This window comes from Pleurodeles waltl, chromosome 4_2 (assembly GCF_031143425.1).
Source record: "Pleurodeles waltl isolate 20211129_DDA chromosome 4_2, aPleWal1.hap1.20221129, whole genome shotgun sequence".
Taxonomy (NCBI): domain Eukaryota; kingdom Metazoa; phylum Chordata; class Amphibia; order Caudata; family Salamandridae; genus Pleurodeles; species Pleurodeles waltl.
The window spans coordinates 351,080,316-351,103,416 of NC_090443.1; the positions used below are offsets into that span (position 1 = coordinate 351,080,316).

The following is a 23,101-nucleotide window of genomic DNA, read 5'->3' on the forward strand; positions in this document are numbered from 1 at the left end:
CTCCGGGGCCCCATCTCGTTGGCCAAAATATATTGCAGATCCCCTTCATGAGCCTTAATAGCCCCTGGGGACCCTGTCCGCAGGGCCCAATGCTCTTAAAAAGGTGAGGGTGCCACCCCCTCCCTGAGCCTCTTTAGGGCCTGGGAATCCCATCCCTCAGGGCTATATGTATTTTTAAAGGGGGGGGGGGGGACTGAGATCTCCTCACAGATGTAATATGAGGTCATAAGCAATTGGTGGTGGCGGGAGAAAGCTTTAGTTGGCTCTGCTAACTATGTAACTGGTTAGTTTTTTTTTTGTTTTTGTTTTTTTTTGTTCAAAATGTTAAGGTGTCACAAACAAGTTCCCCTAACTATAACGTTCCTTTAACCCTTTGGTCTTTTCAGTGAACTTCTAAGATCTTTGTATCACACCTACCTGTAACATTACTTTAACCTTTGTTTTTTTTCAGTGACTTTTTAGTTTTTTTTTGTAACGTAAGGTAATATTTAATTACCATACGTTAAGCCAGCACTCTTCTGCACACGTCGTTTGGCTGTGCACGGCTGGTGGTGTTGGCTACAGGGCCTTATGTTTTTAAACTTGGAGGGGTGCCACATGGCCCCACCCTTGAGTCTAATTAAGCCTATTACGCCGTGGAGATGCCAGTGCCTTATTGTTTTTTTGAGGGGAGGGAGTGCAAGTGCCCCCCTCCACAAGTCTTATTAGGTCCTGGGGACCCCGTACCCCAGGGTCTTTTTATAAAGGGGAGGGAGCCTCATGACCCCCCATCCCCTGAGCCACGTTTTTTACTTTTATGAAAGGGGAGTAGCCCCCATCCCCAAGACTTATTAGGCCCCGGGGACCCCATCCCCCAGGGCTGTTTTTTTTTTTTATTAAAAGGGAGGGAGCCGTGGGCCCCCCTCTCTGAGCCATAGTCGGTCTTGTAGACCTCATTACCCAGGGCCATTTTGTTTCTTTAAATTAAAGGGTAGGGTCAGCATCCCCCCGAGCCTTATTAAGCTTTTGGGGCCTCCATCTTCCAGGGCCTTTTTTTGATGAATGGGGAGGGGGCTGCATGGTCCTCTTCCCGAGCCGCCAGAGGCCCTGGGGGGTCCCATCCCCCAGGCCTGTGTTTTTTGTTAATTAAAGGGGGAGGGGCAGCATGGTCCTCCCCTCCTCGAGTCCTGTTAGGCCTTGGGGACCCCATCCCCCAGGACCATTCATTTAAATAAAGGGGAATGGGAGCCGCAAGGCCCTCTCTCTGTGCCTTATTAGGACCTGGGTACCCCATTCCCCCAGGGTAATTTCTAAAAATTAAGGGGAGAGGGGCTGCGTGGATCCCTGTCCAGAGCAGCTATTGGCCCCAGGGACCCATCCCCTGGGGTCCACATTTTTTAAAGGTGAGTGCTCTAGGCGCCAACCTTATACGTATTGGGAGCCGTGGAGGAGCCCTAATGCTTCCACTGCCCCAGATCGCTCCCCACCTGCTTCGGGAGCTGGCATTGCTCACGTCTGGAGAGACCAGCTACTAAAGCTACTTTCTTCAGGCAGGAGCAATATTTTGATACATCTCCTTGCCCGCTTCAATGCGGTCACAGAAACAGATCAAAAGTCTGCTCCCAGCGGGCGGTAGCATTTTCATGTGTTTGTTCCCGCTTGATGGGAGTTTTGAAAATTCCCCCACGAAGAGAGCACAAACACAGATTTCCCTGCCCGGCCTAGTGCGAGCAGGGAAACTGCTATGTCCTGGGCTGGCCTTTCCGGGTCACAGCATGTGCCCTGGCCTTAGGGGTGTGGGCTCCTCTTGGCCTTCAATGGCTCAAGCCAAGCACCCGCTCCCCATTTTAAGTAATTTCGGCCCTGAAGTTGGGATCTCTGGGTTTTCTGGTGGCTCACAGAGGGGACCATCTATCCCCCTCCTCCATATGAGTACAACCCGGGTGGACTCACAGAGGCAGAAACTCAAAAAATGCTGCCAAGCTGCCATTTCTTTTTTTTTTTTTTATCCTTCAAGAGTCCTGCGACATTGCAGCATTTTGTACCATTTTTTGTTTGTTTGTGGCTCGGGGGCTGTAATGGCTTCCAGTAAGATTTTTCTCATGTTACTGGCAGATCAGAGCTGTCAGTCCCAGGGGAATCTGACTCTTGTGGAAGCGAGATGGCCCAAGGGAAATCAAGCTCCCTGGGCCAATCAGAAAACTCCATTTTTAAATTGCTGTGTCCGCAAGAGGCACAAGTAACCCAACCATCCAGATATACAATTATTTTTTACCCTTAATTTCTCAAAAACTCCTGAATGGATTTCCACCAAATCACAAAAACTACAATCCTGCAGATCAAGATCCAGCTTCCTGCCAAATTTGGTTTAATTCCGTTCAGCAGTTTTTGCTGTAGCCTTCTCTAAAGATGTCTATGTTAAATGCTTGGGGATTTTGTGTCTTGGGACCCCCCTTGTTTTCTCAGCCCCTGCTTGACAAATCACCAAAACTCTTTCCATGCACCAACTACTCAAACCATATATCTTAGTTTCACCAACAACACTCTCCGGAGGATTTATCTCGAAATTTTATTCATCCACACTTAGAAACAAAAAGGCTTTGACTGACGCGTTTTGGCATAAAGCCTTCTTCATTGTCAAATGGCGACCACATACTGGTCATTTAAATACAAGAGAAACAGTTGTCGCTTTATGACCATATAATGAAAGCTAAAAAAAGACTTACAGAAATAATTCATATACAATGTAGTAAACTTATACCGATACACTGTTGTGCTAATAAATCCACAAATTAAGACACAGTCTCATTCCTGTTCCTCCCAAATCAACTCAACAATCAATAAGACAAATATAGCAAACCTATTAATAGATATACGGTTTATCGAATTCATAGCACTGATGTATGCAGAAATTAATCACCAAGCCATCCACCACTCCTTCTGTGGTTATAAATCAGTTGTTTGATATCTGTCATTTATTTATGAAAAATCCACATTTCCGTTCACGGAACATAAAATTCATCCTTTCAAAACTCAGTCAAGCCCTGAATAGGCGTTTAATGTATGTAAAAACACAGAAATGAGTATCTACAGAACCATTTGTTGTAAAGATGAACCCTCATGAGTTCACATCTCTTCATCCATGTTCAATCTCTTTGGTGTCTTAGTTTGCATCTCAATTATATAATTTGATTCCAGCTGTCTTTATTTGCAAATCCAATCCCTACCTTGCTCATCCCTGTTGAACTTGTCCGCACACAAAAATCGGAACAAACCTCTGTTCCCTTCATGCGCTGTTTGGAAATGTAGCACCACTTGATACGTGGAGTCACCCCTGGCTTATCGCCCTCTGTGTTCTGACATTCTGATCTTAGCTGCCTTCATGGTACTTCCCACATATTCCGTATTACAGGGATGAATCGGGTAATATACGTATGGTCCGAGTTGTAATTCAGCAACTTTGTAATGGGTTTCTTTCCATTAGTCCCTGGGACCAAATATTCTTTTACCTTGCCACTAATCCTGCATGCCTTACAGCTCATACAAGGAAAAACAACAGTTATTTTTGGTCTACCTGCCTTAATATCAGTGTAAAGGCTGTGCACTAGCAAATTTCTTAAGGATGTGCCCCTCCTTTAGGTCATTTGTAGGGCTGATGGTAGTCTAGTTCTTATGATCAGATCCATTTTCAATATCTTCTAATGTTTCCTGAGCCTATTGTACAGCCATGTAGCATCACTTGAATAATTTGTAATCAAGCTCACCATATCCTGTTGCTCTCCCTTGCTGGAGCCAGATTTCATTAGGAGTTCATGCCTGTCTACCTACTCTGTCTAATGACTATTTTAATAGACATTCGGAATACCCTGATGCATGAGATCGCATCACAGTATCATTTGCTTTCTCCTTAAAATCTGTATCGGTGAAGCACTTTCTCCTCACTTGTAGAATCTACCCAAAAGGGATGCTGCAAATCAGACTATGTGGATGTTGACTTCTGGCATAGAGTACAGAATTGCCAGCAGTAGGCTTTCTATTTCTCCGGTACAAAGACCCAAAGATTCAAAAAGGGTACTTCCACATCACTGATTTGACTAGATAAATATAAATTCAAAGAATTATTGTCCAACATTTGAATGTATGCCTGCGCCGTTTCCTTGGGTCCCCCCATATCCAGACCAAATCAATGATATAGCTCATCCAAAGAACCACTCATTCTACCCACTGGTCGTTCTTCTCCGCCCAAGCTATGTGTTTCCCACACCAGTCCACAAATAAATTTGCTTGGCTAGGGGCGAAGCACTTGCCCATCGCAGTCCCCTGCCTTTGTTGGTACAATTGCCCTGCAAAGAAAAAGATGATCTTATTCCGGTAGAAGGCAATAAACTCCAATAGCATCGCACTATGTTCTGCAAATTTCAATGGCCTGCTTTTCAAATAATAGTCAACGCTTTGTACGGCTGGTCCTACATTTTTTTAGTATAGTGTGCCAAAGTGTTTTTTCAATTTTTTAGATATTTAAATATGCACATAAAATTGTATGGATTCGCACGGTAATTACTAAACATTACCATGCTTACATAAAAAAAACAAATGTGGTCTGTTGGTGTGTTCTGTGTGTGTGTGTGTGTGTATATATATATATATATACATATATATATATATAATCCAAAGCAGATGAAGCAATATCCATCCAAACGACTGCACTGATCCCTCGGCCGTCTCATATGGACAAAAGAAATGTTCGTAAGTGAAGTTTCACTAATTTTATTCCATTAGATTATTTCACAGTTTCCTGCACAGAATATCACAATGTCAAAGCGTTTCGGCAAACGACTTCTACAGGACAAAAATATATATATATAATAAGACGCTACCACCAGCACCAAGTCCGCACCTGAAGGTATTAGATAATCAGCCTGTTTAATGAATCCGCTCTCCTTGGACACTAGGACAAACAGGGACACGTTTCATAAGTATGACAGCCTTCCTCAATCTAAAAAGCACCATTTTGTTGCTACATTTATACTTTAAACTAAACATAAACAAAATACTATAACGTTTCTGTAATCAGTAGAATTTTTTCACATAATTTCAAACCATTACATTGCTACGGTGTGTAAAAGCATCTAAACATTTTAACCATCTGTTTTACCTTTATGGGCAACACAGTTCAGTTTAAATATTAATATTAACTTGTCAAAAAGCAAAATAGATAAATAAACAACGATGCACAGCAAGTGCCTCTGAGCACTGTTCATCCCAATGATGTAACTCATATTGTAAAGCTTTGCCACACGGTATTGTCATTAAAAAAATTATTTGCTGCAAACATGAAACAGTAATTTTTTGAGTCTTATATGTTAATGAAAAGCACAAAACGGCTATTCAGTATAACTTTGGCGCCTTACCATCTTGGGCCTGTAATGGCCTTGATTATGCCGGTGAAATCCTCACTTTCCCATAAAGCACCATACTCCTGATTGAAGAAAGCACAGGAATTCAACTTGGATCGGAGTGTCAAATAAGATCCGTTCAATAACCAGAATCTCCTGCCCCCCACCACTCGGCTAATGCCTTGCAGTGCTCAGCTCCAAACATTCCAGCAATCCAAGAGCAAGGCTCTGGGCTAAACGCAGAGGAACCCTGTGTCCGCCAAGGGAGTAGCCTGCCTCCCAGCATGGAACCAGAGCAATATACAGATCTATTTCCTGGCCCACATCACTGCTTTTAAAAAGGCTCAAACCCTAGAAACTCACTAAGAAAAAACAGACTACAGGGACTTTATTATTTGGAAATAGCATTAAAAAAGCTTAAAAATTCAATAACAAAATAAAGGTTACAGGGATGTTATAGGTAGGGTCAGATTTTAGGCCCATGAAACCATAGAAATTTAGCAGTTATATTTAGTTATCTCAAATAACTATAACTCAACTCGCCCCGCCCCTCCTTTAACAACTCATGCTCTCGTCATGCATTGCTAATTACCCCACATATTACATCACTCAGAACATCTTCTGCGACATCCTTGATAATATCACTGCAACATTTGCTATACGTTATTGATGAGAAAACTGTGCATGGTAGGGGAGTGAGTTAAAGTTACCTTAGAGCATGCATTATAGTTACTTGAGATAACTATAACTTCTGAATTTCTATGGTCTATGTGTGTAGAATCTGAACCTCACTGTAACCAGGACATTTTGGTAAATCCTAGCCTTCATCACATCTGCAGGGTCACAGGCATGATGGCTGGCTGTTTGTGTTTTCTTGACCTTTTTATATTCCCTTTTTAAAAACATTCAATAGTTCCTGTGTGGCCCTGAGCTGTAATGGAGTTGGATGGGACTTATAATTTCCAGATATTAGCCAAGGAAATGGTGATTGGTTGTGTTTTCACACAAACCTGATGACTCCTTTATTTAAAACAAAACAATCTGGAAAGTAATATGTCAATTTTTGTGTGCTAACATGTCTTTGCTATTTGTGAATAAGGTACTCTAATTACTACTATAATGTATATTTCCAGGCCCTGAAGGAGACAAAAAATGTTGCTGTGCGACTAGTTATATTTCTGCAAAAACCTTTAATGGAATACAAAAACGTAAGTGAGAAGATTTGTAGGGGGGCATCCAAACTGAAATTTCTGTATGAACACGTTTTGCTTTCCTCCCACTGCTCGCTGAATGTAGGTTTATTGTATGTTTTGACATTGATGCAGGTTGATATTGAGGCACAGTTAAAAGAACAAGATGCTGGTTGTCATGACTTAAAGAAGATTGCTAGCCTTGGTGAAGAGCTCTTGAAACTGAGTCACTCTGTTGCTCAGTTTTGCCGGATTTGTGTCTCTTTCTTAAAAGGTATGTGTTCCAGTTTCTGTAATTTGAAGGTTTTTCTGACATTATAAATACAGACATACATTGCTGTGTGGCCCCTGGGCATTTTTAAACTTGCTTCACAACTTTTTCCACATAGTAAATTCCAACATCGAAAGCAGAACAAGTCTCAAGTTATTTCCTTTTTAGTCCCACATGTTCAATCATTTTTGTACAACCTAAGAGGTTATTGATGTTTTTAAAAAAAAGATGCCTATACTGCCAGGTGTTAAAAATAAAACACAACATGATGGGAACCCTGAGGTCCAAGTAGAGTTTAATGGAAAATAGCAGGCAGAACAACAAAACAATGAAAGATCACAACTGACAAGGACTCTTCGTACAAAATATCAGTTGGAGCATTACAGCTATTAAAAGCTAAAATACATAAAATTATATATATGCAAACATCTACCTGCAGGTTACTCAGCTTTTTAAAATCTCCATGCACCAGTTTGGACCAGAAACTTTTTGATAGCTCTCCAACGCCAGTAGGAGGTGCCTGCTCCATCATGGCTCTGCGCGTGGCACTGTGTGACTTCACAATAGCCATAAAGAACCCCCTTTGGGGTAATGATTTCAGGGTTTTTTTCTGTGCCTTTGGCGCGTTCCAGAGCTTTTCAATACCTTCTCAGGAGATCTGTTGTTTTTCAACATTTTCTTAGATTCATATAATTTTAGGTGCCGTTTTTTTTCACCATTTCGCCGTCAAGAAAGTTGGGATTCAATCCCTGTCGAGACTGTGAGGGTCAGATGTCTATCACTGACATCACAAAATTTGTCTCCTTTGCCTGGGATCTTACCATGACATTGAGACCTGTCAAATCTGCCAGAAGATAAAGCCAAATGCTTTGAAGAAAAGTGCAGCAAAGATGTTCATGGCAAGAGCGCGGGATGAGAAAAGAAGTCAACAAAAATGCGCCTAAGATCACCATCCCCTCACTTATCCAACTCTTCAAAGAAGATGCGCCACCATAAATATTGTCATCATTTGAAGTCAGTAACCCCTCAACTGCAGTCAGACAAAGATCAGGAAGAGATCATCCCAGCACTGGCTCCGATGGCTCCACCTCGACTAGCGTTGTCACCGCCAATGGCTTTGGTGCGTACAACTCCACTGTCTTCCGATAATCCCTGCGGTGTTGCTTTCTCGACCGGAGGATTATAAAACATATCCTCCTTTCCCAGCTCTAGATACAGATCCCAGCCAATATCTGAATGCCGTGTTCAGTATAGGCAATAGAGCTCTGATGCCATCTGGTGCGCCTACAGTACCCCTAGGTTTACCAGCTTACTATTGGGAGACATTTCTGTCGATTGCCAGCTTGGAAACCTTTCTGCCATGCATGCCCCTTGCTCATTTCAATTGACCGACTCGCTCTAACTAACCTGTGCCGAATACGATGCCGCAGCAACTGATCCTTCCATCTTCCTTGGACAGGGAGTTTTCACCAGCACCACAGCCATCCCCCACCAGTGCCTCAAACAACTCCGCTGATGCCACTATCAGCACCACTTGCACCCCACCCTTTATCCATAGAACCACTAGTGCCACAACCAACAACTGAACAGCCTTTGAATCCATTACCACTGTTGCCACTGTTCCAAATGGAAGGCCCAAAATCTGCTAAAAGGCGGTTTCTTCTTTGGGGAGGATGATTCTCAAGAAGATGCTGGTGATGGTGGTGACCAGCTCTCATTGGATTGAGGGAGGCAAGTGGTCTGATACATCTCCTGAGTGGGAACAATTGCCCTCTACAGAAGTTACTTCATACCACTCAGTAGTACATAAAGCAGCAGAAATGTTATACTTGCCTCTCCCAACCACTGGATTGAAGTCTGACTTATTAACTGAGATTCTACACTCTACTTCACAATCCTCTGAGCCTCTGCTACCCTTTAATGAGTTCTTGACGAAGCCTAGCCTTGCTATTTTGACAAACCTACAACTACCATGGCAATCTCCAGGGTGATTGCAAGATGTTACAAGCCCGCCCCTGGAGCCTGAGCCTTTCTATTAGCACATCCTTCTCCAGCAAGGTAGTCCAGGCCTCTTGACCCTCTATATTCATCCCTGACTCTTTTATAGCCACCCCTTTGTACAGACAGTCAATAAAAATGGAACAAGCTGCTAAAACAATATTTTCATCTGGTAGTATGGCCCTAAATTAGTTAATGACTTGTGCCTCCTTGGTATGCATTCATGCCCTTCTGGATTCTGCTCAACTTGTCATTGCAAAAGCGCTATGTGATATGCATTCTCACTTCACAGAGCTGTTTAATGATGGTCAAGCAGAGAGTGGCTGGACCAGTTATTAAATCAGTGCTTGATACAGCTGACTCAGAGGCAAGATCCGTGGGCACTTCAGTGTCAGCCCACCATCGTCCATGGTTGAGAAACTTTGTTTTTTTCCCAGGACATACAGAACAGCCTCATAGACTTGACGTTTGATAGATCCAGGATCTTTGGAGCCAAAGTGAATTTGGCAGTAGAACAGAAAAGATGGTAAACAGCATGTTCATTTGGCCTTCAGTTGTAGCCTAAAGTCTACAGACAGCCTTCAATTGTAGCCTAAAGTCTACAGACAGTTTAAAAGATTTCAAGACTTCATCCAAGCTTTTTTGTTTCAAGGTCACCATCAATACCCTGCACAGAAGCAACAACCCCTTTACAAAAGTTAGAGAATGTGGTCAAGGAAGACAGCGAGCCCTGGCACTTCCTCCTTCCACCTCCTCTTCCTCAGCCAATGCAGGAAAGCAGCCCTAGTTTTCCCTTCTTGAAACACAATTTCCCAGTGGGAAGACAGTGATCATACTTTCCACATTGATGGGGGTTCATACCATCAGACCGAGTATTGCAACTACTCTACGAACAGTCACCACCTCCCTTTCCTCCCCAAATACACACATTACCCAGTAACTAAAACAGTTTCTCTATTTGAGGCCCAAACCTTTCTCCAAAAGGGTGCAGTGGAATTGGTTCCAGAGCAGCAACGGGGTCAGGGATGCTACTCCAGATATTTCCTGATCCCCAAAAAGGACCGCAGTTTGTGTCCAATCCAATTCCTAAGGATTTTGAACTGGTTATTCAAACAGGAAAACTTCAAAATGCCGTCCCTAGCTCAGGTTTTTCTTGTGCTACAAGCAGAAGACTGTATAGTGTCTGTCAACGTGCACAATGCCTACGTCCATGTTCCCATCCTGCAGTCGCACAGGAAGTGTCTTTGCTTCACTGTATGATCCCTGCACTATTGGTTTGCAGTCCTTCCATTTGGCCTCTCTTTCGCTTGTCAAGTCTTCACAAAGGTGATGGAAGTGGTAGTGGCCCATCTCAAAAGGTTAGGAATCCCTGTATTCACTTACCTGGATGACTGGCTCATCAAAGCCAGATCTCCAGAATTGGTGCTTCACCACTTGCTGGTGACAACTCATCTGTTGTACGAACTGGGCTTTTTCATCAGCAAGCCCAAATCTCACCTGGTGCACCCTTAGCACATCCTGTTTAAAGGAGCAGTCCTGGGCACTACTGTAAATGTAGTCTTTCCTTTTTCTAAGAGGATTCACAACAGAGTGCATCATTTTCTTCTTACTTATCTCATGTGCTCTCCGTTTGAACCCGTTTGCAGTTCCACTTCCATTATAAATACTAACAAGAAGATTTTATTTGTTGCTATCATGTCTGCAAGGCCGGTTACTGATTTTTAAGCCTTGAGCAGGAAACTTCCATTCACACTCTTCTTTCCTGACAAGTTGGTGTTGAGAGCGAGGGCTGCCTTGACAAAAAAACAAAAGACTTCATAGTCTCAATCCCAAAAGAACTGCCCACTTCTGCTTGGATAGAACACTTGAGTGCAGACTGGATGACTAGCTCTTTGTAGGCTACACTGGGAAAGTGTAAGGCAAGGCAGTCCACAAGTGAACTTTTTCCTGTTGGATTATCCTGTGTATCAAGATATGGACCCCAAGGAACCATCAGCAGGTATTCCTGCTCATTGTACTAGGGCCAGATCATTTACCTCAGCCCTTGCTAGAGGAGTCCCATGGCAGGCATTTGCAGAGCAGCAACTTGGTCATCTCTTCACACTTTTATGAAGCATGGATTCCAAGGTGCGGAGGGATGGATATTTTGCTTGCTCTGATTTTCAGGATTTTCTGATATAGACAGTCATGCACCTACTGCCGGACATGGGGGACTGTTTGAGGGATCTATTGAAAAGGTTAGGAATTTGCAAGTAGATGTAGCCATCAGTAAAACATGTTTCTTACCTTCGGGAACACTTTTGTGGTGGATACATATCTGCCTGCAGATTCCTTGCTCACCCACTCTCCTCCCCGTTCCATGCCTGGGTATAACAATCAATCTTGTTCATCTGTCAATGTGTATCTTTACACCTGATGGAGACATCTAGTTAAAGATTAGTTACCTTAGAAGTTCCCCAGGTGTCAGGTTGGATCTGGAGATTTTTCTCGAGCAGCTCCCCTGTCCCCTGTTTGGTGGCGTTGATCGGCTCTACATTCATCCTTGACATTGTCCGCACCAGATATGACATCACAGGTCCTATATAAGCACCACCCCGGGCCCCGATGTCAGTTATCTATTTTCGGCGCCAGCCAGTGCTGACCTGCCGAGAACAGCTATGCCTCAGTCACTTTTTGACTGGTCTTTTTTTTATTTTATTTTTTTAAACTTTTGTCAAAGCGTTTTTGAGTATTTCTACTCCTGGTGCATGGAGGGATGTCTTCGCGTAAGACCGGGGTTCAAGCCCTGCAGATCCTGATGGATCCGCACCCTGCGTGCCTTTGGTGTCTGGAGCACGACCACGACCCAAAGTTGTGCTTGGAGTGCCGAGGCATGAATCAGAAGGCTTTGAGGGAGCTCTCCCTAAAGCTGATTGAGTCCTGTGTTTGGCTTTGTGTAAGTCCTGATCTCGGTCAAGAGCAAGGGAGCGTTATCGATCTTGGCCTCCATCTGCAGAGCCTGTGTCCAGGCCAACTCTGCGCCTCCCTGAATTTCCAGCAGCCAGAGCGACCCGTGCCCACCTTAAGGAGTTTTATGAGGCATGCCTCTCATTTTTGGGCAGTCTGACTCCATTGGTGTGACTATAGGCACCGGAAGGGGCCCCTTTGGGTTCCACGCCAGCGGCTTTGGCCTTCCCTCCGAGAAGCACCCATGGATCCAAACCGGTGCTGGTCATACTACCTTGATCTTCCCTGCTGCTGATTCCAATGCTCCTGGTGCACCCGTGCCCCTGGTCAGCATCACCACCATTCTCATTGCCTACTCCGACACCGAGCAGGATGGTCATCGTATGACTCAGACTGCAGCACGGTGCCTTGCCCCCTATGTCGAATCCTGAGCTGTATTTCTATGTGCTAGGTTACAGAGAGGAATGAGAGGGGTTGCTGGACCCTTTGGAATACAGGCTCCAAAACCCCATGGACTATTGTACGGACCTGGGTGACGCCAGTGGACTGGATACCTCTACAGATACTGGCATGCTTTCTCCCTCTGCTGTGGCTACGGAGAGGGGAGCTTCATATTCAATGGTGATACGGAGAGCAGATTGAGGTCCTGGACCTTGTGCTGCCTTTGGTGGCAGTCAGGACTAACATCCTGATAGGGGTGCTTCAGCCTGGGATTTCATCTGCTAAACCTCTGCTCCCCTTTAATGAAGTCTTTGGAGATGTCCTACTGGGTACCTGGTCAAAACCCAACACATGGGCTTCTGTGAACAGCACAATCGCCTTCTGCCATTGCCCTGCACCGAGTGACCCAGATTTCCTGACGCAACACCCCACCCCTGAGAGTTTGGTTATCCAAGCTTCCACCGCCCAAGGTGTGTTCCCTTCCGCACCCCCAGATAGGGAATCCAAGAGGCTAGACTGACTTGGGAAGATTTTTTTCCCGCCAGCCTGACATTGCGGTCTGTGAACACTGCACACCTTTTGGCCCGTTATTCCCATACGCTGTGGGCTTCGCTTGCGTAAGTGCTGCCACTGGTCCCGGAGGAGGCCTGGGCTGTACTTCCTCAAGCAGTTGCTGATAGGAGAGAGACAGCAAAGATTACGATCCAATGTGAACTGGATACGACTGACTCACTGGGTAGAGCGGTTGCTTCGACAGTGGCCTTGAGACACCACACCTGGTTGAGGACGTCAGACTTTTCGGGAGGGGTGTTCAAGCTAATCATATAGACGTGCCCTTTGATGACAAGAAGACTCGGCGCTTGATCGATTCGAAGGTTCTTGTGTTATGGCCAAGTCCTTGGGTCTCGCAGTGGCCCCTCGTCCCTCTGTCTGCTTTTCGCCTCTTTCGTGGCTACAGACGAGGCGCCCAGCCATGTCCAGTCCCTTCCAGCCAATGCACATGCTGCCCATCCTCTGACCAGTCGGAGGCAGGATCTGCCATCACCTGCTCCCCTTGCAGTCCATCAAGTCAGACAGGTGGGTTTTGCAGATAATCCGAAGGGCTACTCCCTCATCTTCAAGACTACCTCTCCATCCATGCCACCATCGGATGATGTATCACTTGGGACCTTTCCGAGACAAAGTTATGGCTGTCTTGGCCACGGAAGCCATAGGGAGGGTCCCTGTGCCAGAAGCAGATAGTGGTTGTTATTCCTGCTACTTTCTGGTGCCCAGAAAGGACAAAGGCCTTAACCTTATCCTGGACCTTCAGACCCTCGCCCTCCTTTCTCAAGAAGGCAAAGTTCAAAATGTTCACTCTGGCTCAGGTTCTATCTGCCCTGGACCCCGGGACTGGATGCTAGCGCTGGACTTGCAAGACGCTTACTTTCACATTCTTGTCCTGCCTGTCCACAGACGTTACTTGCAGTTCACAGTAGGCCACAAGCACTTTCAGTCCATGGTACTCCCCCTTGGCCTAACCAGCACCCCACGGGTGTTCACCAAGGTGATGGCAGTGGTCACAGCTTATCTGCGCAGATCAGGGGTTTCAGTCTTCTCCTATCCTCAACGACTGGCTGTTGAAGACGGGCTCGCCCCAGGCTGTCGTCTCCCACCTGCGGACCTAATGCATTCGCTGGGGTTCTCTATAAATGTGCCCAAGTCACACCTGACTCTCACTCAGATGCTTCCTTTAATCAGAGCTGTTCTGGATACAGTGCAGTTTTGGGCTTATCCTCCTGAGCAGGGTGTCCAGTATATTCAGGCAATGATACCAATGTTTCAGCCTGTATCCTGGATTTTGGTGAGAATTACTTTGAGGCTGCTGGGCCTCATGGTCTCCTGCATTGTGTTGGTGCCACAGGCCAGATGGCAAATGTGGACTCTGCAGTGGGACCTGAAGTCCTAGTGGGCACAGCATCAGGGGAATCTCTCCAACATTGTCCAGATCTCGGAGGGAAGTGTGCGAGGTCTACAGTGGTGGCCAACAAACCACAGTCAGGTCAAAGGCAGATCCCTTTCCCTTCTCCCAACCAGATCTGACAGTAATGACAGATGTCACACCTGGGATGAGGCAGCCAGCTGGGAGAGGCGGAGATCAAAGGCATCTGGACTACAATCAGCTTGTTGGAGCTCTGGGCGATCAGACTAGCATTGAAAGCATTTCTTCTTTCTCTCAAAGGGAAGATAGTGCAGGTGTTCACAGGCAACACCACCGCCATGTGGTACTGCAACAAGCAGGGCAGAGTGGGGTCGTGGACCCTTTGTCAAGAGTTTCTGTGCCACTGGACGTGGTTGGAGCAACAGTGTATTTCCCTGGTGGTTCATCTTGTGGGCTGTCTGAACGCTAGAGTGGACAAACTCAGCCAACAATACTTTAATCAATCACGAATGGCATCTCCATCCAGAGGTGGCACAAGGCAACTTTCAGCAGTAGGGAGAGCCTTGTTTAGATCTGTTTACCTCAGTAGAGAACGTTCAACGTCAGCAGTATTGCGCATTGGAGTTTCCAAGGTGGCAGTTGCTCAGCAGAGCTTTTTGTCCTCCTGTTTGCAATTCCGCCTATACCTCTGCCCAGAGTTATCAAGATCGACCACGCCCAAGTAATCCTTGTGGCTCCAGACTGGGCACGAAGAGCCTGGTATCCCGAGCTATTGAGCATGGCCATCCATCCTCCGTTCAGACTGCCTCTTTGGGAGGATCTTCTGTTGCAGCAGCATTGAGGGGTTCTCCACCCAAACCTGTCCAATCGCTGCCTTCTTGCGTGGGGTTTGAGCGAAAGCAGTTGACAGCTTTCAACCTTTTGCCCTAAGTCTCTAATGTTATCTTGGCAGCCAGGCATCCCTCCACCAAAATGGTATACGCCTGTAGTTGAAAGACATTTGTGGCATGGTGCACAGAAAAGCCTGTTGACCCCCTCCCGGCTCCTTTCTGTGAGGTCATGTTGTTTATCCTTTCTCCGGCCCGGTCGGGCTCTGCTATGGGCACTCTAAAAGGTTATTTATTTGCTATCTCTTCATTTTTGAGGTTGCCTGATCAACCTTCTTTGTTTATGTTTCCTGTTGTTAATAGATTCATTAAGGGTCTTACCCGTATGTTTCCTCCATCCCCATTCATTGTGCCCCAACAGGATTTCTATTTGGTTCTGATATTCCTATTGTGCCCTCCTTGTGAGCCTCTTCACAATTGTCCTCTCAGGCTTATAACATTACAAACAGCCTTCCTTGTGGCCATTATATCTGCCTGCAGGGTGATTGAACTCCAGGCATTGTCATCTAAGCTGCCCTACCTTTCGATCTATCCTGACACAGTGGTGCTTTGCACTAGGGCTTCCTTTTTGCCAAAAGTGGTCACACCCTCTCATGTAGACCAATTTATCACTGTGCCTACCTTTTACATACCCCCATATCCTTCTAAGAAAGATGAGACTCCACCGCCGGGACTCAAAAAGAGCGTTGGTGTTCTACCTTGATCGTACAAGAGAGTTCCAGGGGGATAATCAACTCAGTCTTGTCTTTGTCGGCTCTGTGGGTGCGAGATGGATTGTACTCTGCATTAAAATTTGCTATGTACTGGCTAGGAAGCAGCCCCCTGAGGGTTTACATGCTCTTTCTACCAGAGCTAAAGCTGTGACCACTGCATTAGCACGCAGAGTTCCAGTCCTTGACATCTTTCAGGTGCAAAGTGGGCATCTCTGCACAAGTTTACCTAACACTACTGCCTGAACAGTCTGGTCTGTAGGGACGGGCACTTTACCCGTTCGGTCCTGCAGGACTTTCTAGTATGATCTTAGTTTGTATAGCCACCTCCATGGTTTGTACTGCGTGGGTATCTATTCTAAGGTAAGGAATCCGCAAAATAGATGTCTCTATCAAATGGACAAGTTACTTACCTTTGGTAACACGTTATCTGGTAGAGACACCATCTAATTGCCGATTCCTTACCGACCAACACATCCTCCCCACTCTGCAAACTGATTTCTAGGGAAAGGGGCTCCCTTTCAGAGCCTTAGTTTTGATCCACCAGTGGTCAGTGTTCTTCATAGTTCTGCGCTCCTGGCATGGAAATTTGTGAAAAGAAACTGACAACAGCGTATCAGGGTGGTGCCTATATAGGACCCGAATATATATGACCGGTGATGTCATATCCTGCGCAGATGATGCCAATGATGGACACAGAGGCGTTCGAAGCCTTCTAATGGCGCCCACTAGTACTGCTCAAGAAAAATCTCCAGATCCAGACTAACGCCTGGGGAAATTCTAAAGCTAAGGTATCTGCAGCTAGATATTGTCTCTACCAGAAAAAGGGTTATCGAAGGTAAGTAATTTGTCCGTTTGGCAATTCCACCCAGCTCCCTATACTGAGGAATGGCCAGTTTGCCACTTTAATAACATTTCAAATTAGATTGTAGCACTGCATGTCCACTGCAGAATTGCTGCCAGCCACGTCCCTGAAACGAAGGGCTTGCAATAAATGGATAAGCAACTGACATCAAGGTGCCAAAGTGACAGTATATGACTTGAGTGATGTCATGTCTGATGTGGTACCCAATGCTGAGACAGAGCTGTCTCGGCATTGGTTACCACATCAGACAAGACATCACTCAATTCATATACTTATGACTGTTTGATCCCACTTTCTCTGAGAATCTACCATGTTTCAATAATTATCTTCCATTATCTCACACTAACCCAGTAAATGACATTCCTGGAGTTCGTGTGAGAGCAATGACTAGCAGTGCTTGGTGAGGTTTCTCTGCAAAGGCCATCCATCTAAGAAAGGCTGTTCCCTCTTCTTTCACATAATCTGAGCTGACTGCAGTTTTGAAGGTTTTGGCTTCTTTCAAGGGTTACAAGCCCTCTCATAAGCTCAAGGAAGGGCATAGGCTTGCAAACATTGAAAGTTGTAGCTCTTCTCGTTCTTTGTTTGAGGAGTTGTTTTCAGATTTTATTAGTTTGTGATTATTTGATATTGTAATTGTCAACACGTAATGATGGCCATCAATGTGTAAAAAACTCTATATTGATCTACTTGCTCTGCTCTGGTACACGGAAATGTTTAAAAATATTAAATATTTCCTCAAATGGTAGCGTATTCATCTGAAAACTTGTTGAGAATCGTCTATCGAAAGGACACCACGATTTGCGTGTTGGATGACCAACTTTTACTACAGTTGTTATACTTAAATACTTTCAAATCTCAAAATATTTGCAATAATGATTGTTTTCTTTGTTTCAAAGGGACAGATGGTCATGGCTATCGCCTTGTTGATTGTCTGGATAACATCTCCAGTTCCACGCAGCTTATCAGGAAGTACTTCAGTTTGTTCAGATTGTCACCAGACACTTTAAGGAGCAAAACCCATACTTCGTTTTGGGAAACTTCGGAACTGAATGACTTTATCAAGTCAATGATAAAAAGTGTATATCCTGAACGTGACAGCAACGTTTTCAAATCGGAGAGCAGTTATGTTCAACGAAAAACCAAAGGAGAGCTTTTGGGATCTGATGTAGCTCTGAGGACGTATCAGAAGAAAGGAGTGCCAAAAATTGTTTTTCAACTTAATCCTCAGACTGTAAAGTCTATGGAGTTTTCACCTAGTGCGATTCAGTGGGTGTGACTCGCTCCTATTTGAGGCATCCTGCCTGCGCTGAAATCACACTAAAAAATGATATGTCTACATGATGCAAAACATATATAGACAAATTCTGCTTTCTAGGAAAGAAAGAAAACGTGCCCATGTTTGGACTGCTGCCAGTGTTTGCTGTGGTTTCTCATTTAGAAGGATGTTTGTTGTAAAATTCAAGGTGCTCCTCCTAAGGAAGAATTCCCAACGGATTATTTAAAAACTGTCCTATGACGACTTTCCTTGTGTATGCGCAAAAAGACCTGTCCAGTTATGTATTTTAAAGAGTTCCAGATTATTACCCCATGTTGTGCCTTGCAATTTCTTGTGACCTATTCTAACTACAAAGTTTAGTCTTGAACCAGAAAGATTCAGTAATATGTTATTTCTCATTTGGATGATAATAGGTACACGTTGGTATAATCAGCTCTTGTTAATGACACCCTATTAGAAGAAGGCGACCTTCCAGCGCATCATCTTTTTCTGGTGTGTACGTAGACTCCAAGGGTGACCTAGTATCAGTCGTTCATGTTACTTCTTGCCTAAACTCTGCATTCACGCTTAGCAAGTCTTGCCTGATGCACTCATAAATATTCCATCGATTTAAAGTTGAGATAGCCTGGTTTCTGACTTAACATCAGTATGATACATTATTAAACTTCTTTGTACAACCATTTGCCAAGGGTGCTAAAGAACTATTACGGGGACAATATTCAGTTTTCTTCTTCTCACTCACGCCTCGATCTTCTGCCTGCGACAAATCGTCATGGAAGTAAAACTCGAAATAGGGCTTTACTTAACTGTGCCTATAATCTCAGCACCACAAATCTATTGTTCGAGCTCTATTTCGATTGTGTTATGCCTAAATTCACATCACACAAATCTCAATTTGTTAATGCAGTGTAGTACAAATAAAAAAGTCTTGATATGTTCTTAAAAAAAAAAAGATAAGGCAGTCTTTTAAAGTAAAGTCTTATCTTTTAACACTCTGCAACAATGTCTTCTTAACTCCTTTAGTTTAATGATGGTGACCCTTGCCCTTATGGTGAACACTCCCCTGTTGATTGAAGTGTTGAACCACAAGCCAGTCGATGACATAAGAGCCGAATGTGTGTCCAGAGTGTGAGATCCAGTAGTATAACTAATCTGGAACAATGTTGTTATCTGATTCTCTGCGCAGATCTGCTCTCTTTTGCACACTTTATCTTTAGGAAGAAAGGATAGTTCTTAGAGACGTTTCCCCACCACATTCCCTTCAACGTTTAGACTCAGGGCTTTATTTCCTTCCTTATTCACTCTGAGAGAAGGTCTAGAACAATATTTTTGAGATGCCTTACCCTTTCACTTGCGGTTCTCACATCTACAAACCAAAAACAGTTTACTACATGGTGCACTTACTCAACGGTTAAACTATTTAATGTTTGCCTGATAAAGACAAACCTTTACACACTTACATAGAGTCTACGTAACATCTGTGAAAAGCTTTTGGTTGTATGTTCGGATCTGGTAGTACATTTGGCTGGTCATTAACTTTGTCAGGTAAATATGTAAAATAGGGCATTAACTGCAGATACACAGCATTTTGTAAACAATATTGTAATCCTAGCTGCAGACATTATTCACTCTGCAAGGTGCTATTGTCTCCAAAATTAAGGACATTTTTAACTAATAATTTTTCCCAGGGTTGCTGCCACATCTTTATCTCCTCTGTGTCTGGCTACCACAAGAGTCAGGAAGTGTTCGCCTTTTTTCTTAGTCAGGCATTCAGTTATGACATTAAATCCGAAGGAATATGTTCTGGTTAGCACTAGCTCAGAAGTTTAAGGAATAATATAATCCAGGGTGGAATTATTTTCCTAACACTGACTTTCATAGGCTTTGAAATATGCACGGATTTTTAACACTTCTTAGTCTTCTTTCCTCCGTCTCACCAATAAAGATGTCTGTACAGGACAAAACATGCACAGTATTTTCATGATCTTAAACCATTGCAACTGTCCTATGTGTATCTGGCAACGTTAATTTTGTTGGGTTCAGAAACGGACTCTTCTTTGTGGATTTACAGACAGACTTTAGAAAGGATGGAGATAGAAGGGGATGTCTTTCTTCAGCGCTCACAAATTTATAATGTATATATGTGTGTGTTGTTGTTTGTCTATATATTTGTGGTTATATATATATATATATATATATATTGCTTGGTGTGTTTCCAGCATTCTTTTCCCTTCTCTCGTGTGGCCGGCGTTTGAGTTAGTTAAAATGTCTCCCGTAAATACCTTTCCTCCATCTGAAAACAAAAAAACTACTCTAATGTATAGTAGTTCTAGACCTGTGCATTTGCTTACAAGGATTCCGTGGTTTTCGTGTAGAGTTCAATAGTCAATTGAGAAACTAAGCAGAAAAGGGCTGAGTTTCAAACCAATACACACAGTTCTCCATAATCTAAGCTTTTGTGAGTTTTTTTTGGAAGAGGTTCTGCATGTCATGTTATGCTGCAATATTGGTACTATTAGTTACACTAGCTTTCAAGCACTGTAAACGAGAGACCGAAAATAGTGAAAGTAGAAGACGAATGAACTTTCACTCTTAGCAATGTACCTAGGGATACCATTTGTATCTTAGATCTCCCCTTGTTGACATCACTCACTCTTCCTTTGCCTACCTTCTAGGGCTTCTCTTCGCTACACTCACAAGTGTTGGAACTGGGTGGATATCCATCTCTGGGGTTCATTACTTGATGATTGCATCGGTGGTTGCGTCCACGTTTCCTTAGCCCCCACTGCTCATCTGAGCACTAACTACTAGCTACTAATATTTAGAGAATTTCAGAGCTTTAGTTAGTGATGTGTCCGTTACAAGTAAGCCACTGAGTTGTCTATATTCCTGTGAACCTTACAACGCATAAACCAAAACCAAGTTATTTGCATCTACACAAAGATTTCTCGTGTAACCTAAACTAACCTCCTCTCCACTTTATCTTGTCATGTTTCTCTAACAGAGTAAGGTGGGGAGGCATTGTTTTGTTTTTCCTCGACCACAGAACAATGTATCTGTGATTATCGCATTGGTTGGGGATACTTTTCTCCAAAATGTTTCAGCTCTCTGTCTGGTTGTTTGACTCGTGAGAATCTCTGTATTAAACCCCAAAAAGGTGGCGCATTCAATGCAAATGTACGTGATGAACACAAGCTTTTTGTCTTCATCTGTCAGAAGGGCCCCTCAACATTCTGTTAATTGTATCTTCCCTTGTCTGAACAAGAATGTTTTCAAAGGCCGTAAACCCAGGTCATGGAGAAATGGCTATGAAAAAACATGTGATAGCTCATAATCCCCCTTGGAATGTTGATGAGAGTTCACATTGATACTGTAAGAACTGACTGCATGTCACTGAACTGCTGAAGTGTATGTTATCACAGACAGAACAAATAACATTAATGGCATTTTCATATGTATTCGCATGCCAGCAGCAGAGCAGGCTTCACGTGCTACTGAACTATCTAAAACGATACCTTTCTCCTAAAAGTAATAATCGTGACATTGAACTATTTCACAGATTGGACTGCCAAAAGAAAAGTAAATGATGGTGGATTCGTGGGTTTAAAAAACAAAATGTATGTTTGTAGATAAAACCTTCTAAAAAATTAATGTTTTCACTTTCACTGTTAAATTATTGCATGTTGATTTGGACATTTAATAATGGTATAGTAATACACACTTGTACAGACTGTTATAAAATATACAGGCAACATTATCGGTTTTGTATGACCTAAATGCGCTGTTGAGGAAAAGGAGAAACTTATTGCCTGAAATGTTATGGTTGTGATGGATGCAATAATGCAAAAGGTTATTTTAGAGCAATGCAGCATGAAATGTAATATGTGCAGAACTCGTATGTAAAAAATAGCCTCATAGGATTTTTACTGAAAATTGTTTTTTTAAATCTATGGTGCTCATTTGTATAACTAAGCATAACCTGTAAAATGCTCCCTCATTATTTTTATATTGTCACACAAAAAGAATACGTTGGCCCGCATTTACTGAATTAAGTGTACTTAATAATTTATAACGTACCTTGCACAGTTCAGAATCATGTATGTAATGAAAATGTCTGTATTTGTACATCTAAGATGCACGATATGGCCATTGTCACATTCTACAGATTTATAAAAAAAAAATGCAGAATATGTTCGATTGTAAATGTTTTGATATTCCAGTGTTCGTTAAAAACAGCCTAACCGGACCGTTGTCAGACGTAAAGGGAATGTGCTATGATAACATTTTAAATTTTTTATGAAAAACGTTTTTTGATACTTTGTGTGTCTGAAAATGTATACCAATAGATTACAGATTTAGCACAGATCCGATTGACAGGTATTATGTGTTGTATTATGTTAGTAATTTAAAGTTAAAAGCGTTTTGTCATATCAAATTATCGATGTTCAGGATCAGCATTAACCTCCGCAGGACTGAGCTGTTTGGCACCTTACATTCCAGCTAGCAGTCAAACCCAAGCAGACTCTTCTAACCTGATCTTCTTAAGGGTACCGTAAGATAGTTAACGCACCTTGTTCTCCTAGGTTACCATGAAATGTGGTGGCTGACTTAGTCACATGGCCCAAGTTATTTTTTCATTGGTGACAAATGTTCAAACCCCTTTCTCAGCCCCAAAGACAGACACATTACAGGCCCATCAGCCCAGATTGCGACGAACTATGAACCACAGTTCGTAGCAATTCGTACTCCTGGAGTTTGCCAGACTGATGTTTGCACTGTCAGTGGTTCACCATTCATTTAGAATGCCCTTCTTGGTTTTAATTTTTTAGGACAACTGCTGGTGTGTCACGCCTGCTGTTTCTGATACAGATTTCTAAACCTAGACTCCTCACCTAAGAATATTCTCCTAGGTGTCAGACTGAATTTGAAAACTTTAAGCAGAACCCCTGTGCACAGGAAGGTGCTGCCTGCGGCTCCTCGTCGATGTCTGCTCTAGTAATTGATGTGTGCAGACCTATATTAGCACTTCCAACGCTGACATCCGTTCCTTTCTTTGCACGCCAACAGACGCGGATCTGGGGCTACCCTTGTTCTCTTTGAGATTATTTTTCCTCAACTTTTCGAGGCTTTTTTGAAAACATTAGTCTCCAGTGTGCAAGGGACCATGTCCTCAAATAAATCATCAGGGTTTAAGTCTCTGATCCTCACTTGGTCTACCTGT

At 43.5% G+C, this 23,101-nt stretch overlaps 1 protein-coding gene across 1 annotated transcript in view; it reads left to right on the forward strand.

Moving 5' to 3' along the window:
- Positions 1-22,070, forward strand: part of KIF14 (kinesin family member 14) — a 349,189-nt gene extending 327,119 nt beyond the window's left edge. Inside the window, exons 28-30 of the mRNA XM_069231431.1 lie at positions 6,509-6,583; positions 6,701-6,839; positions 17,501-22,070. Of these exons, the coding sequence (XP_069087532.1) occupies positions 6,509-6,583; positions 6,701-6,839; positions 17,501-17,880 (594 nt within the window). The 3' untranslated portion in view covers positions 17,881-22,070. The remainder of the gene's footprint in view (positions 1-6,508; positions 6,584-6,700; positions 6,840-17,500) is intronic.
- The last annotated feature ends 1,031 nt before the right edge of the window (positions 22,071-23,101 follow it).